General features: G+C 34.3%; 1 protein-coding gene across 1 annotated transcript in view; it reads right to left on the bottom strand.

Annotated features, from left to right (window-relative positions):
* Positions 1 to 14,314, bottom strand: part of tweek (transmembrane protein KIAA1109 homolog tweek) — a 41,491-nt gene extending 27,177 nt beyond the window's left edge. Inside the window, exons 1-12 of the mRNA XM_088262614.1 lie at positions 14,113 to 14,314; positions 11,479 to 11,717; positions 10,057 to 10,200; positions 4,819 to 9,981; positions 4,578 to 4,735; positions 3,497 to 3,981; positions 3,054 to 3,234; positions 2,809 to 2,970; positions 2,601 to 2,726; positions 1,623 to 1,731; positions 1,257 to 1,322; positions 134 to 232 (exon numbers count right to left, since the gene is read on the bottom strand). Of these exons, the coding sequence (XP_088118740.1) occupies positions 134 to 232; positions 1,257 to 1,322; positions 1,623 to 1,731; positions 2,601 to 2,726; positions 2,809 to 2,970; positions 3,054 to 3,234; positions 3,497 to 3,981; positions 4,578 to 4,735; positions 4,819 to 9,981; positions 10,057 to 10,200; positions 11,479 to 11,717; positions 14,113 to 14,114 (6,934 nt within the window). The 5' untranslated portion in view covers positions 14,115 to 14,314. The remainder of the gene's footprint in view (positions 1 to 133; positions 233 to 1,256; positions 1,323 to 1,622; positions 1,732 to 2,600; positions 2,727 to 2,808; positions 2,971 to 3,053; positions 3,235 to 3,496; positions 3,982 to 4,577; positions 4,736 to 4,818; positions 9,982 to 10,056; positions 10,201 to 11,478; positions 11,718 to 14,112) is intronic.
* Between the last annotated feature and the right edge of the window lie 1,982 nt (positions 14,315 to 16,296).

Genomic DNA, 16,296 nt, shown 5'->3' with positions numbered 1-16,296 from the left:
AAGTAGTAAAAATTCTATCCAAAATTCATTTTGAGAGTTTATTCAATGAGAATTAAGTGAAAGAATGAAATAGTTTGAATGAAATAAATTGTCGAATTCATTGCATATAAGATAAAAATAGAGTGATTCTTACCTGGTAAAGTATTCTCGTTGAATTGTATCGGTCTAACAGGAAACTGGAGAGATGTAAATACAGCACTTGATCTACTACAGGGTGGCGGACCTCGGGAAACTAAACAAGTAATAATGATTTTGTAATTCAAAATAAATATGTTAAAGCAACAGTAAAGGGTCAATATATTGTTGAATGCTCCAAGCAACAAGGCACTAACTCAATATAGTTCTCTATCATCAGCTGAGAAAAACTAATTTTAAATTTTAGTTTCATTTGGCAAGACCACTATTTATTTAAATCTATAGTAACATATGTTTTGACACATTCAATATCATTATCAAACACAGTGTTGAACGCATCGAATGCATTGTGTCACAATAGATTTTTGTTATTTACTAAATTAAACTTAACTTTAAATGACTACATATTACTACAATGTGACTGCTGAATCGATTAATGAAGACAGGAGCATTTTGAATCTAAATATTTCAGAAACTAGGCAGCATTTTTTCGAGCTATTTTTATTATATTATCTAACTAACAATGGATATACGTTTGGATGAAATTTTCTATAAAACCAAAATAAATAAATAAAATTATCTCATCCAGATCTATTTTAACTCCAGAACGTTTGTAAACTCTTGACTTATCATTTTAAGCTAATGGCAATACAAGCAAGCATTCACATCTGTCATTTGTATCTGGTTGAGGGTATATAACTATGGTTGACACTGTCTACTACACACTTAGACTCTATTTAATAATGAAACAGCCATGGGTTAAAAAAGTTGCAAAAACATGACTTTTTTAATTGCGCATAAGCTCAAATATATATTTTTTTTTCAAAACATATTACATACATAAGTCATATATATATATATATATATATATATATATATATATATATATATATATATATATATATATATATAATATTATCGATGAGTAATTTCTATTTCTCATTGGATTTATCAAGAAAAAAAAACTTGTTATCTACAACCAGATATTGGAAGACATAATGACAATATTCACAAACCGCAGGCAGTGGTCTCTTTTTAATGCTAAACACTAATATGAATTACATTAAAATATTATTATTTAACTTATTAAGTATCAAATATATATATTAAAAATTGCTCACCCGATGGTGGACTTGTAGATGTAAATGATGGGCCCACAGGGCTAGATGCTGCCACACCCAAATTACCTTGAAATAATTTCAAATATTTTACACATAACGACATCTTCCACTGTCTTCAATTACATAGTTAGCACTACATATTTTTAAATGTATCCATTTATTCTTTGGACTATAAAGCTATAATTTTTTTTTATATATGTACAGAATATCAAACCAAAGTTTGATCAAGTCTATTCTTACATCACATTTTAACATCACTAAAATTATGTACATACTTGTTTAAATTATGTTACACATAAAACAATTGATATGGTATTCTTAATCACTCATTACTACCATTCACAAATGTATAAAATATATTTTTACCTGGCACATTTAATTTACAATTATTTCCAGGTATATCCGTGTTAAGCAGAGTCGAGCACTCATCCATAATTTCTCCTTCTTCAAGCTCTATTAAGTTTTCATAGTCATCCTATAAAATAAAATAAATCGGCATTAAAACTACAAGTCAGCGGTGATCTAAATAATTACAAGCAGCAAAAACAATAAACACGAAATAAAATCATTGAACTAAAAAAGCAAGTTTGGGATATTGAAATCGCAAATAAGTGACTTAGTGCCAATTCAAATATCGGTATTTTGGTCATTTGTAAATCATTTATATATTTAATTACTAACTTTGTGATTGAATAAAAAAAAAAGTGAAAGCACTCAATTAACCTTTTAAACGCGTTAACTTTGTTCCTAAGAGACGCTCGTGCGCGGCTGTATTTCGCCGTTTTTTAAATTATTACTTTTATCATGTATTTAGTTATGAAACGATTTATTTTCCTGAACAAAAACGTTCAATGGGATTCATTGTGCCTTTTTGGTACTCTATAATACACGTGTGTCACATTATTCTTGAAATGTATCGTAATATAAACAAATTAGATCGTAACATAAATAAATCAAAGCACGCATCGTGTGTCACTCTTACCCACTGGCGATGCGTAGCGTCGAGAGTGAGACAGATATAGGGCATGATTATGGCGCGGACTAATTACCGACCGCAAGAAAAATCAGGGATCTGTTGTTTTATTTATCCTTGTGATGTTACAAATTATTAGTCAGATATTTCAACAGATGTCATAAGGCCGAAGATTGACGTATTATTTTATCCAAAGTTCCACACCATGAAAAAATCCCTCCAAGTTGAACTGAGGTTCGAAACTTGGAGCAAAGTGAAAACACAAACGCTTATGTCAGCCGCGTATGGGGCATGTCTTGTAAAAACACAAACGGTTATGCGAGCCGCGTGGATCCGGTTAACAAAATGAAAGTGCGCTTTAATTGTTATACCTCGACGACATCAGGAAGCGTGAAAGTTACATTTAATTGTTTCATCATTTTGGTTTTGTAGTTATGTTCTAACAGTAGTGGGGTGTATAAAATATTCTTCCACTGTCGGCTGAGAACGATGACACCCTGAAAATTAATAAAAGAGAAAACACATTTATGAATCTGCATTTATAAGAACTGAAGAAGGTCAGTTAAAGACGTCAGTTACCCGTCGAAGAGTCGATAATGATGGCAGATGTTTCTCCGCCAGGTCAGCTTGGATTGCAGCAACATCGGCCTGCAGCAGGTATTTTAAAAGAACGGCGCAAAGTTGCAATGAGGGATCTTCCCTTAAAGCTTGCGCAAGATGAGTCTGTCGGCAATATCGACTCTGGAAGATTAATTTATTTATTTTTAATTGAATAATCACGCAGTATTGTGAATAACATAATTACATATTGATGTTTTTGAAACCTTGATAGGCATATGAATTTGCGGAAGATCCAACGATGCGGCCATTAAACTGGCACATGTGGCTGTAACTCTTCTGTAATATGCTCTGTATAAAGCCACAACTTTTATACCTAAACGATTACACGGATTCATCCAAGCATTTATAGCCGGAGATGCTGTAGTAAGTAAATTCCAGTCCAACCTAAAAAAATCGTATAATGTTATTTTAATTAGTTAAGATAGAGATTATTTTTAAAATTCTATTTTATATAAAATTTAAAAGGTAAACAAATGTATGTAGAGAGTGGAGCAAAGGGCGATTTTTTAATATCTTTAAAAAAGTATTTGACATTTTCCAAATTTATTGTCTTTTCATTGATGTATGTTAACAAAAGGCCTTTAAAAAGTAAGTTAGATAATTTAATTAAAGAAAATGTTAAAAATATGAATCACATTTGACTGACCTTGTATAGTCTATTTTCTTTGTTATTGGAGTTCTCGGGGGAGCCGCAAAATTAAACCATACTGTTTTTAAGTCAATGACACAAGACGATGCCTTTTCAGAATCCTTAATAGGGACAATTACATTATTGGCATGTTCTGCTGTTGTATCTACTTCTGGGATAACATTTTCTGGCTGAGACGAGCCTAAGTTGGGTGTACTCGGTTTGGAAGAAGTGGAGTCTTTCTTTTTGAAAATTTCATCTATAACGGACGTTTTAACAGGTTTTGCCGTGTTTTCGTGTTTATACTCCTCTGATCGCAAAGACTCGGCATAACAAATATCACTGTCTGTCTTGCATGTCATTTTGTCATCACTCGGATCAATTTTATCAAAGTGAGAATGTTTAGTAATTTTAATGCAAGTTCCTTCTAGTCCACATTCGAACATTATAAAACCGATATCTTCCACCAAAGTGTCTTCACTATCCTTTTTATTTTTGGCATCCTGGAATATTATATTAAATGTCAAAGATTGAAGAGATGAAAATTTAAAAAACAAATATGTGAAATGGAAAAAAAAATATCCATTTTTCTAATGTAATTACTATGTTCACAAAATAACAAAAGCAGCAAATGAAAAGGGTAACTGAAATCAACAATCACTGAAAACTATATTAAAAAAAAAATGTTTGTCTCTTTGATGTTTTTATGAAAATACAATTAAAAATTTTTAAAAAAAATTAACTAATTTTTACTGTTTGACGATGCACTTATGGGTGCCGACACTTGTACAATGTGATGTGACAGTTCAGAAAGCGGATTGATTCATTAACTGATACTTTTAGTTACAACTTGGCATGGAAAAATACTATATAATTATAATTTTATTTTGGATTTTGGGTGACATATTTATAAAAGTTTCGAATTATTGAAAATTAGTAAGAAAACATTTACGTTGTAATGAAAAATTTAAATTATGGTAAAATTACCATTTTGGTTAATCAAATTAACTCGCTTATACTGTATATATAATATCCAGAAAGAAAATTTTGGCAATCTTAGCATCTGTAAAAATGACTTGGCTTTATTTTAAAAACTTACGGTACATTTCTCCATACAATCATCATTTATATGAGTGTCAGGTCCCTTGACACATTTGAATAACACTTTAGATTGGTGCATAGGTATACCCGTAATAACTGCATCTTTTATCAATGGTCCACCATTGTGCAATCGTCGCAGCTGTGCATGCACTTTTCCTATACGAACAAAACACAGTTAAAAGTGAGTATTAATCAGCAATTATTTTAAAACACAAATCTTAATTGTGCAAATATTTTACCTATATCCAATGTAACGTGAGTATCTTGACAGTGCTTTTGGGATGTTTCTAGAAAGACAGCTTCCCGTTTGTCTTGACGACTGGGCGTAGTGTCGGTGTGTGCAGATATAAAGGCTTTAGGGGCTTTCATGATTCCGAAGGTTTTCTTGTGACTTAAAACACGAAGAGTCGGCCTGTAGTAAATCTGAACTGCTTCTAACATCTCTTTATTACAAAGATATTTAAAGTTTATATTTTCCAAGCAAACGGCAAATATTGAAGCGCATGTTAAATCTTGGATATTTTCCAACGCAGAGAACGTAATCAAATCTTCAATTATAGAAGATTGTAATAAAACTATATTTACTTTGGGAATTACGATATTAACATTAATCTGAGTGGATATATTTTCTTCGTAAATATTTGGTTGCCATATTTGCGATTCTTTATTTTTCTCGACTTTTCCCCTTTCGTGAGACTTTTCTTTGTTCTGATTTGTATGTTGAACCCAGTTTACCAAATTATGTTCTTGTTTGAGTATATTGGCAGCTTCCACCGAGCGCGCGCACGAAAAATGTAAATGGTTTAAAATAGCAACGGGATGAATGTTGGCTACCACTGGAGTTAGAGTTTCAATAAATCTTTGCATGCTTTCTAATAGTAAAGGGCTAACCATAATATCGATCGTTCCTCGGAATTTCAATATTAATGCCGTTTGATTTCTCCCTAAAGATTTTAGAAAATCATCCGGTATAGTGTCATTATGATTTTCATGATCATCAGATCCTTTCAACAATTCCCACCATGTTTGGGAATACGGGTGAATTCTTCCTTGCACGTTGAAGTGAGAATTAACATTTGCCTTATTGAAAGAAATATTGTCAGATCCTTGAGGATGAATATTAACTTGACTTTCCTGACGCGGAGATAATCGGATTCCTCTGTTCTCGCCCATCTTTTTTTCAAAAAGAGGAATATATTTATTACCGCAGTACATTAATTTACCATTTTCTCCATTTCTAAAGAGTGGAATTGAAAAAGCGTCAGTTCCCCGAGGTAATGAACAATGCGACCAATTTTTACATTTACTGTGCGATAAATGGCAAACATAACTTGCCATTAAAATTGGAGAATCACAAATAGGTTTGTTAGCTTGCGCATGCAGATTAATCAGAGTCATATCTTCCTGAGAAGATAATGCAGATATGAAAGATGTTGATGAAAACGAATGACTATCATCCGAGTCGTTGGGGATATTTGTATCCAACGGAAGCGAGCCTATAGTTTTTGGTAATGTATAGGGATCGGCCAATGATGGAGTGCTACATTTCTTATTTAAACTGTAATCACCGGCGCCGGAAGCAGTTTTATACTGAGAACTGTTACTTCGCTTATTACTGCGAGAAATTCTCAAACTCGAAGACCTACTAGTAGATATATCATCTTCTGCTGAAAAAAACACCTCCGATTGATTTCCACTATTCATAGACACAGTTCTCTGCACCTCTCGACTGTCCTGGTCATCTGCCATATGTGAATTTAGCGAATAGTGTGACTCGGAAATGTTAACCATTTGTTTTTGGTGCCCTACAAACTCTTTAGTATTAGGATTTATTATTTTGGTATTATGTTGGCTGGCAATGTCATGTTTATTGAAATAATTCAAAGCCAATTTTGAATCAGACATACTACTCTCCATTTGAGGTACTGAGAGAATAGTTTTATTAAGTTTTGAATCACTATCCAATTTTTGATTGCAAATGCCATCTGAATCGACCAATCTTGCGTAAGGTACCTCGGCTTTGGAATTATTTGCAGCATTACAAGATCCTTTATAAACTGATGTATATGAGAATCGTCTAGTTAAAGCATTGGAGTTATTCACATTCATGGAATGAGGTTGTAAGGAAGCGGGCTGCGGAGAAGGACTGGACACCGAAATGGGGGGTGATCCTTGAAGGCAAACATCTAGTCCGCTGTAAGGAGGCGTGTGGAATACTAAGTGTCCTTCGTGCAATAAACTTTGTCCATATCCAAACTCCCCGCTTTTAGCATCTTGAATGTTAAAAATAGCCACATTGATGTTTTCTATTAAATCGTTTCGACTCGGTTTTAAAAATTGAGGACCATTTCTGTTTGAGCCGAAAAAAGCGCAACCACCCAGGCAACCACATTGGTTAGCTTTACTGACTCCTTCTTCTTTGGGCCACATAAACCACAGTCTTTTAGTCTTCTCATCGTGGCACTTGAGGAATTTCTGCTGTGTACCTATTTCTGCCGGTGACAGTGAAGTCGTTGATTCTAATAGTATCGGGCCGAGAGAAATATTTCCTACCTCCATCCATGAATCAGTATCAGAATATTTGTGTTTTTGGCTCGATGTGGCTCCTCCATTTTTATTTTGAGAATTTATTTGAACGTTAGTGTGAGTATACTGAGTCAATTTTATATGTGGCAGTAATCCAGTAATACCCAAATCAAAGCGATCACTGTGCAAATTACAAACACACAAACGGAGTGGAGATAACCAAGCTTGCAACGCAGTGCCATTTTCAACAATATAAATATCTATCAGGTCAATAGCTAACCGAGTCATCTGATACTTTATATCTTCACTTGTCGGGCAGTGATATTTTGTTTGGAGATTAGTGTGAGTACACAATGCGGTTTTATATCCGTGATGACAAATTTTTGTTAACTTTGGGGGACTTAAATTGTTCTCAGTATCACTAGCAAGAAGGATAAATGTCTCTAGAGAGGTGATCAAATTAAACATTTGGGAAGTATTCAGTCTTCCTGTCAGTTGACCAATTTGTATCTCAATAAGCCAGGCATATTCTATAGTTTCTTCGTCTAATGTTCTATTTTCATCACTAAACATGGCGTGCCCCCGAAGTTGTAGCGATGACAACATTAAGTGTCCCTGGTTCAAGTGTGACTGGGGGTGCTGTAGACCGGCTGTAACAGTATCGGAAATAATCAGAAATGAAGGGCTCACTAAGAGTTGTAATTTTGTTTCCTTGTAACCTTTCTTCATCTCAAAACCAAATCTCTCGATTAGAACCACCGGACACGTTTGGTCATTTTCACCGCAATTCTTGACAAGATATCCTTGTACATCGTGCATCGTTACAGACACGGTAACTTCAAGTGGTCTATAAAATCTAGGATCAAATGCAACCTTAATGTTGTCTGAAGAATCGCCGGACACTGGTGTGATGGCATTATTTCCCAAAGATTTTTCATTCTGCTTGATTCCCAGTTCAGACAAGTAATTACTGTCACTGCTACTACTCTTTTGCATATCTGTGAAGGCTTGATCTTCACCAAAAATATTTTCTTTCAAATTTATAAAATTCCTTATAATGGATCCATACATCAAAAGAATTGAAGGTCCCATTTCGAGCTCAACGCTTACTTTATCCGCAGTCATAGTACTTGGATCAAATTTATTTTTTCCATTATGATTCCACTGCACTTGTGGTTGTTTTCGAGAACGTGAAATACGCATCGGTGAAAGCAAAATTTCTTCTTTTTCTGGGGTTGTAATGTCAGCTTGTGGATCAGGACCCAAAGGCGCAATCGGATGATAATCATATTTTATACTTATCGCTATAATAGGCACAGACCAGCAGTTAATCCAACCTAAAGTTTTCAGACATTTTTTGCGCCATTTTACATTGGTGGCAATGGGTTTCCGAGAGTTTAAGTTCATATTTTTTTCAATAGCTAATAAGATAACTCGGCTCGTATTTATTTCCGGTAAATAAATACTCATATCTACACCCTCGCCTTGAATCCAAATCTTTAATGGGACTATAATTGGCAGAAAGTCTTCAAATGGTAAATCGAAAGACAAATCAAAAAGATCACCACAAAAAGCCACGTGACTATTTTCTTGATTAGTAGAACTGCAATCTATCCAATTATATTGATTAGACACCGTAATCAATTCAAAATCTTTCAAAAGCAACGACACTTTCCATGTATACGGTACAAAATGGAGAATATCTGGCCGATTTTTAGACGACCAGTCCACAATCATATTCTGAAAGAATTCTTTGTGGCAGTAAACCAAATTAGCCGTCGCTTTACATCCTGTAAAACTTATAGACCATTTCTGGTGTTGATTCCATATAAGGGGGTAATGACACCTCACGGAAAATTCTAATGTTTCACTTTCGGCCAAACTTCGATATTGCAAACTAGTTGTGGCTTCTAAATGCAATAGTTGTCCAGTAATCTTAGTAGTGTATCCGTCTTGAAGCACAATCCACGGCAAATTCACTTCTAAATATGAGCCCGCACCGATATTAACGTGAATAGCATTTGTTTCCTTATTCTTAGAGAATAAAACATCTATTGTGGCTTCGTTTAATGTGGAGAGTCTAATGTCGAACGCTTGCATTTGCCTTCTATCTCCAGGTTTGGGTTGAGGAGTGACAATTAGATTTTGGTAATCTGCCGGATAAAAGAATTTAAACAAGTGTTCACGCTGTCTATCTGCCCACGGACCATAGCTAAAGTCTGTACCTTTTCCGCATTTGATGTCCACTCCCCATATAGGTGGGGCAGATTCCACCACATCTCCATTAGCTAGCTGCAGTAAAACAGGTTCATCGGGAACTAAACCGGGTTCATCCATGTAGAAATACAGTTCAATATAATTAGAGCTCATAACAACAAATCCCTCTCCCATATATCTCGGTGGATCATCCACCATTCCGATGTAATTTGGACTCGGAACCAACATTACTCGGAAATTTTCAGCTTTAGCCTTAATAAAATGCATCAGGTAGTCTAATTTTGATGCTGGGGGCTTTGTACTGTATACCAAATGGGCTTCTTCAACGCTGATAGATAAACTAGTAGGCACTAAACGATTTCCAAAAGCTACCCGTCCAGAGCAGATATCCAACTTTATAACAGGAATGAGATCTCTCCAAGTTCTGGCCATGACAGCTTCGGCGCGAACTTTGCGTTCAGTAGCACTAGCTCTCTCATTAGCGAGATTCATCGCTTGTTCTTTAGCACTTGTGTCAGTTTCATCATTATTATCTGGGAATATGGATGCCTCTAAGCCAAATGTTTTTTCAAGTTCACTATACAGATTGCATCTGTTGTAAACATGTAATTCAAATCCATTTAGCATAACTGATAGCCTCGTGTCGGAATGTGATAAATCTGAAATATTTCAAATATGATAAAACATTCAACTGAAAAGCAACATATATTTAGAAGATATATGAAAAGGATTACCTTCAGAAACATCTTTTGGGATATAAGCACGCCACCAACGAAAAATTAAATACCCATCTTGGATTCGCACTGTATAATCGTAATTCGTATATACTAAATTTCGAAACATAACCTTGCCAGACAAGGCATTTACAGTGACCGAACCTAAAAATAAAGTGTTAGATACAAAATTTTATAGCATAATGAAAGGTGTAATCCTAATGGGTTATGTATAAATATGTTTTTTCCACAGATATATCCATATTCACAAATCTTTTTAAAATTTGACCTAAGAATTAAAGGTAATACAAGAAAAATATATTAAGACAGTCCTCACCCCCTTATCCTACCATCATCTAGTATTCACTATTGGTTAATACCACATGGGTGTTGAGCACCAGTAACTTACTATGAGAATATGATGATTTTAACTGGATGAGGGTAGGATACAGGGGATGGGTATCAGCCTAACCTTTTTTTATATGGACTTTTTGTTCCGAGGAAATTTTTTGATGCAATTGTGAATATGCACAATAATGTGAAGAATAGAGCAATATCACAATAAATTTGTGTCGGGTTGTGGTCCCATGGTTAGTGCCGCAGACTCAGAGCTCCTCAGTTTGAACCCACTCTACCACAACCTTTTTCTTATGATACTTTTTTTTTATACCTATTTCTGATAATGAGCCAGAAATAGTATGAAATTGAAGTATTTTTATAAATAATAAGAAACACAAATATTTCTGTTTTTATTTCAAAATAAATAAATAAAATAAAATAAATCATCCATAATAGATCCACTAACTCATGTTACGTGACATCAGGAGTAAATAATTATTTAAGACAAAAATGTAATAACATAGCCAAGTTCATAACTTCTCAATTTCTAATGTCAGTAATTATTCTACCCAGTCTGTTGACAGAATATTCTAATGAACCATCTGTACATTATATATGCCAGATAATGCCGCAATTCAAATACAAATAAATTCATTATAAAATTTAGATTACATAATTATCAATGACACATTGATAATATCAGACATATACATCCGGCAAATCAAAACAGAATTATGAAAACTATATATATATTTATATATATTGATCTGAGATGAAGATCGGCAGCAAAATCAAGATCTACAAAACTTGTGTCCGACCCATCATGACGTAAGGAATCGAAAGTACAGCAGACACCGCTGCCACAAAAAACGCGCTTAGAGTGTCAGAAATGAAGACTCTAAGAAGCATAACAGGCAAGAGTCTTCGAGATAGAATAAGAAATGCCAGGATCAGGGAAATATGCGAGATCGAAGATGTCGTTAGGTGGGGAAGGCAGCGAAGGAGACAATGGTACGCGCATGTGAGGAGAATGGAACCATCCAGACTCTTCCACATCGCACTTTACGGCCTACAAAAAGAAGAAGAAGAAGATATATATATTACCTAAATTAAAGTTTTTATCTTGGAAATAAAATTTATTGATGATCCTTGTAGCTACATATCCCAGGAGACGGCTATTATAGTACGTAATGTAAATGACCCAGCAGACAGAGAATATTAAAGAAATAAGAAGCCACATAAAGTTGCTGTCCACTTTGAAGTCCGCCAGGTTGACATGTTGCGTGTAATTCCATTGGGGGGCCACAGAGGCGGTCACCTCATAAACTTCTTCATCCATCTCCCTGAAACACCATTAATATTAATAATACTTTCCTCCCTTTCTTCGCACACTCAAATAATGCATATGGCACTATATTGGATTTTTATTTTTATATTTCAAAGGAATAACCCACAAAGCCTTTATATTTAGAGGCTTGTCTGCAATTAGGATAGTAAGTAAGGATAGGGAAGGCAAATGTGAAAAATACATCACAAATACCCAGACCAATTGAAAATTAATCTTTCTTGAATTTATTTTGCAATAGGGGGGAATAGCATTATCGATAAAATTAAGAAAGGTGTGTTGAGATGGTTTGGACATGTAGAACGAATGAGTGAGGAAAGAACGGTAAAACAATTTTACGAGGCGAATGTAATTGGGAAAAGAAGCAGAGGAAGACCAATTGAAAATTAATCTTTCTTGAATTTATTTTGCAATAGGGGCGAATGTAATTGGGAAAAGAAGCAGAGGAAGACCGAGAAAAACATGGCACGATCAGGTATGCCAAATACTTGAAAGTGGTCAGGTTAGGAGTCGTAATAATCGGCGGGTATGTATGAGGAGATGCATGAACGTGGAAGAGGCGAAGAATGTTTGCAAAGACAGAGTGGTGTGGCGTTCTATTCTCTCTGCCTACCCTTGCGGGGAAGCGGCGTGATGGTTAGTTAGTTAGTTAGTTATAGGGGGGAATCAAACCTGCGACGCCAGTTTCGCAGTTCAGCGTCTACCCAACTACGCCACGGCGCACGGATAAACATGGTATTGACTAAGGCATTAATTATGTCAAAGCAAGGAGTGGAATAAATGTGATGGGATAAAGATGACATATCGCTCACTCCTTTCAAGAACGTCATAAATCAAAAAACTTGATTTTTCAGTAGAACGTTTTTAAAGTTATAATACAATATATATAAAAACAATATAATACAATGTATTAAAAATAAATATCAAGCCACTTATTGAACTTTTTACTGCGCTACAGATCTTTTTAGGTAAAACTCGAATGTTTTTTCTCCATTTGAAAAATATTTAGAATATTTTAATAAATACTTAAACAATACCTATTCTTCAAAATGCAAAAACAACACTTTCTGCCCTGTAGCGGGTAAATATTGAGTTAAAAATATGCCGCTTTTGCTGTAATATAGTACATTTTCTGGGCATTCCGAAAACATGCACAACTGAAAATTGACGATTTTTGATTTATGACGTTCTTGAAAGGAGTGAGCGATATGTGAAGAATCTCAGGGTGAATGTCATTATCCTATATGAGAAATAAAATGGAGGACTAGTAGGTAGAAAATAGCAGCAATGCCTTTGGCACCCGTGGTTGCATACCCATACTAGTATAAGCCAGAGCAATATGGATTTATGTTACAAGCCAATAAGAATTTGTTTATTACAGAAGATCGCTTCTTTTTCTTGACTCGTACATACATTCATTAAAGAATTGTGCATCTGACATGTGATAATCATATATTGCTCACTCCTTTCAACAACATCATATTTCAAAAATGGTCAATTTTCAGTTGTGCATGTTTTCGGAATGCCCAAAAAATATACCCAGTAAAAATGGCATATTTTAATCCCAGTAAAAGTGGCATATTATATCCCAGTAAAAGTGGCATATTTTAAACTTAATATTTACCCGCTACAGGGCAGAAAGTGTTGTTTTTGCATTTTGAAGAAAAGGTATTGTTTAAGTATTTTACAATTTATCCCAGTAAAAGTGGCATATTTTAAACTTAATATTTACCCGCTACAGGGCAGAAAGTGTTGTTTTTGCATTTTGAAGAAAAGGTATTGTTTAAGTATTTTTTAAAATAAACTAAATATTTTTCAAATGGAGAAAAAAACAGTCAGGTTTTACCTAAAAAGATCTGTTGCACAGTAAAAGTTCAATAAGTGCCTTGATATTTATTTTTAATACATTTCTTTACATTTTTAAACTTTAAAAACGATCTCCTGAATAATCTAGTTTTTTTATATATATATGACGTTGTTGAAAGGAGTGAGCGATTTGAGAAATTGAACTGAATATCTCTTGATATCTAATGTATAAATAATAATGTCTTTCGTGTTAAAATGTACAATTTATTTTATCAGCAATATCTCCCCACCTCTACAAAAAAAGATTTAACAAGGGTCTCAGCCTGACTCAATTTGGAAAATTGCACAAAAGCCGGGATAGTAATAATCAGTTAGAACAGAAAATGATTGAAAATGTCAGTAGCATGTTGGGAACAAAATGTAATATTTAGAAAAAGTAAAGTTAATATTTTTGTGCTATACTATCAAATAAGAATGATTGATTCTGTTTACATTTATACAAAACAATAAGTAAGAATTGTATTAATTCGCAACTGCACAAATTATTGATGACTCTTTTCAAAGATAAGGAAAATAAAAGTACTTACATTTTTATAACTAACCATCCATTACAGTAAAATACGGATACATTAGCATGAAGTTATACGTATTCATTGATACTACAAATATTTCGCACTCATAATTTTAATTGATATTATTAGTTATGATAGAAAATAAAAACTCAATCCATAATATTCCATTTCCACAAATATAATAATAGTGAATATGTCAAAAACGTCAATTATGTGCTCGGTCGAAACTTCAAATAAGGATTACCACATAAAAAAAATGTCAACGCACCTACTTATAAAATAAACTGAAAAGATTATTTTTTAATTTACTGTGTTAGAAGTGCCATCTCTTTGAAAAGTAAACAAAAAAAATGAATTTCATCAACGAAAAAAAAAATAATACAAATCTCTTTGGTATTTTCCGTGTTTTTTCGAGAATTTCAGGTCTCAATTTTTGTTACGGTGGGGGGATGAAATTTCGACCAAATATCATGTGAGTTTTCATAAGAAAAAAAAGGAGATTGTTGTAGCGCGCAGCTTTTGTGGTTGCATTACACACCCCTTGAGATGAACCTGAACTAAATAGTTGGTAATAAGGGGTCTATTATAAGGACATTACCTATGTAGGTAAGTCGAGTAAATATATTGTACATTCAATATTGTTTCCATTTGTTCAGATCTATTTTTTGGTCTCACCTGTAATACCCTACCGAGATGGACACAAATAAACACAAAAGTACTTCGTACTGTATGGGCATTTGTGCACTACACGGAATTACTCGGAATTTTACCGTCCGGCACGTCAGTTAGCATATAAAACGGATGATAGGCTTGGATCGGCTTGTGCTTTTGTCCATCCTTTTTCGTATCGGGGCTCTTGATCGGTGCTTGAACACGTTGCGAGTAAATTCGATCACGCTAAACTGTCCTTTCATTTTTCAAAACCGGACTGCCGGATGGTAAAATTCCATGCCGTGCTCAAGTGGCTTAAGGAACAACTTAATAAGAGTAATTGATGCATCCATCAATCAAGGCATGATTTTTTATGTTTTTAAAAGATAAATATTTGTGTTCTTATTTTATCCAAAAAATATTTAATTCACTAGTCTTTTTACCATTTTAAGCGGCCCGTTATTGACAAAATCATGTTCTGGTAGAGTGGGCTTAAACCCACAAACTCTGACTATGAGTCCATGACACTAATCACGTCCCACTACCCGACTATGACAATTTCTATAATCATTTACACAGACCAAACAGTGGCATACTTTGTGACAAGAAAACTGTACAGTGGAACCTCTCATAACGAGTAATTCGCGTAACGAGCAAAAAAATGTGAAAAGTTGCTTCCTTAACATTCTTAACTCCCTTAATTTCGCATAATGAGTAACAGAGAAAGGGCAAGTCCATTTTTCATGACATTCACTTGTGAACCGGGACTTTCGCGGCTTGGTAAGGAGTTACCAAGACGACTCTCACTTCTGCTTGGAAAAAAACTTTGGCCAGAGACTGTTGTCAAATGTAATTTTGAAACAGTACCTGTGGAGTCTACAGGCAACAGGATTGTGTCATTAGCCAATATCATGGAACTCAAGGTGGATAATAACGATATTGAAGAGCTTGTGAACGAGTACAGCCAAGAGCAGACCACCAAAGAGCTTATGGAGTTGCATCGTGATTCACAGCAATACATTATAGAGAAAAGTTTGTTAATGGAGGAGGAGGAAGGATTAGAGTAACAATCTTCTAGCACAATAAGAGAAATGATGAAAGAATGGGAAACTGTTGCATCGTACATAAAGAAGTAACACCCTCATAAAGAGGTGGCTATTCGTGCTACAAATTTGTTCGATGATAATGCTGTGACACATTTTCGCCAAATTTTGAAGCGTCAGCAAAAACAAACACCTTAAAACAGTTTTCTAGTTAAAAAAGATTTTTTTGTTTGTCATAAATTCATATTTTTAATTGCAAATCTAAATAATATTCTTACACTCCTCAACATTTTTTTTCGAAAAAACGTCTAAAAAATAATTTACAAATTCATTTTTTTCGGTCTGGAACGCATTATCGTATTTTATATTGATTTCTATGGGAATAAATATTTCAAGCATTTGTAATTGGGATTGTAATAGTAATATGTATGACATGGTTCATTAACTAATTTGCAATTAACTGACTATCTAACTTGCCATCACGCTGCTTCCGCAGGGATAGGCA

Source organism: Brachycentrus maculatus, unplaced genomic scaffold, assembly GCF_059751285.1.
Source record: "Brachycentrus maculatus isolate JH-2025_06_01 unplaced genomic scaffold, ASM5975128v1 h1tg000185l, whole genome shotgun sequence".
NCBI lineage: Eukaryota > Metazoa > Arthropoda > Insecta > Trichoptera > Brachycentridae > Brachycentrus > Brachycentrus maculatus.
Note: the sequence above shows the minus strand (reverse complement) of the source record. Positions and strands in the feature narration are given on the sequence as shown.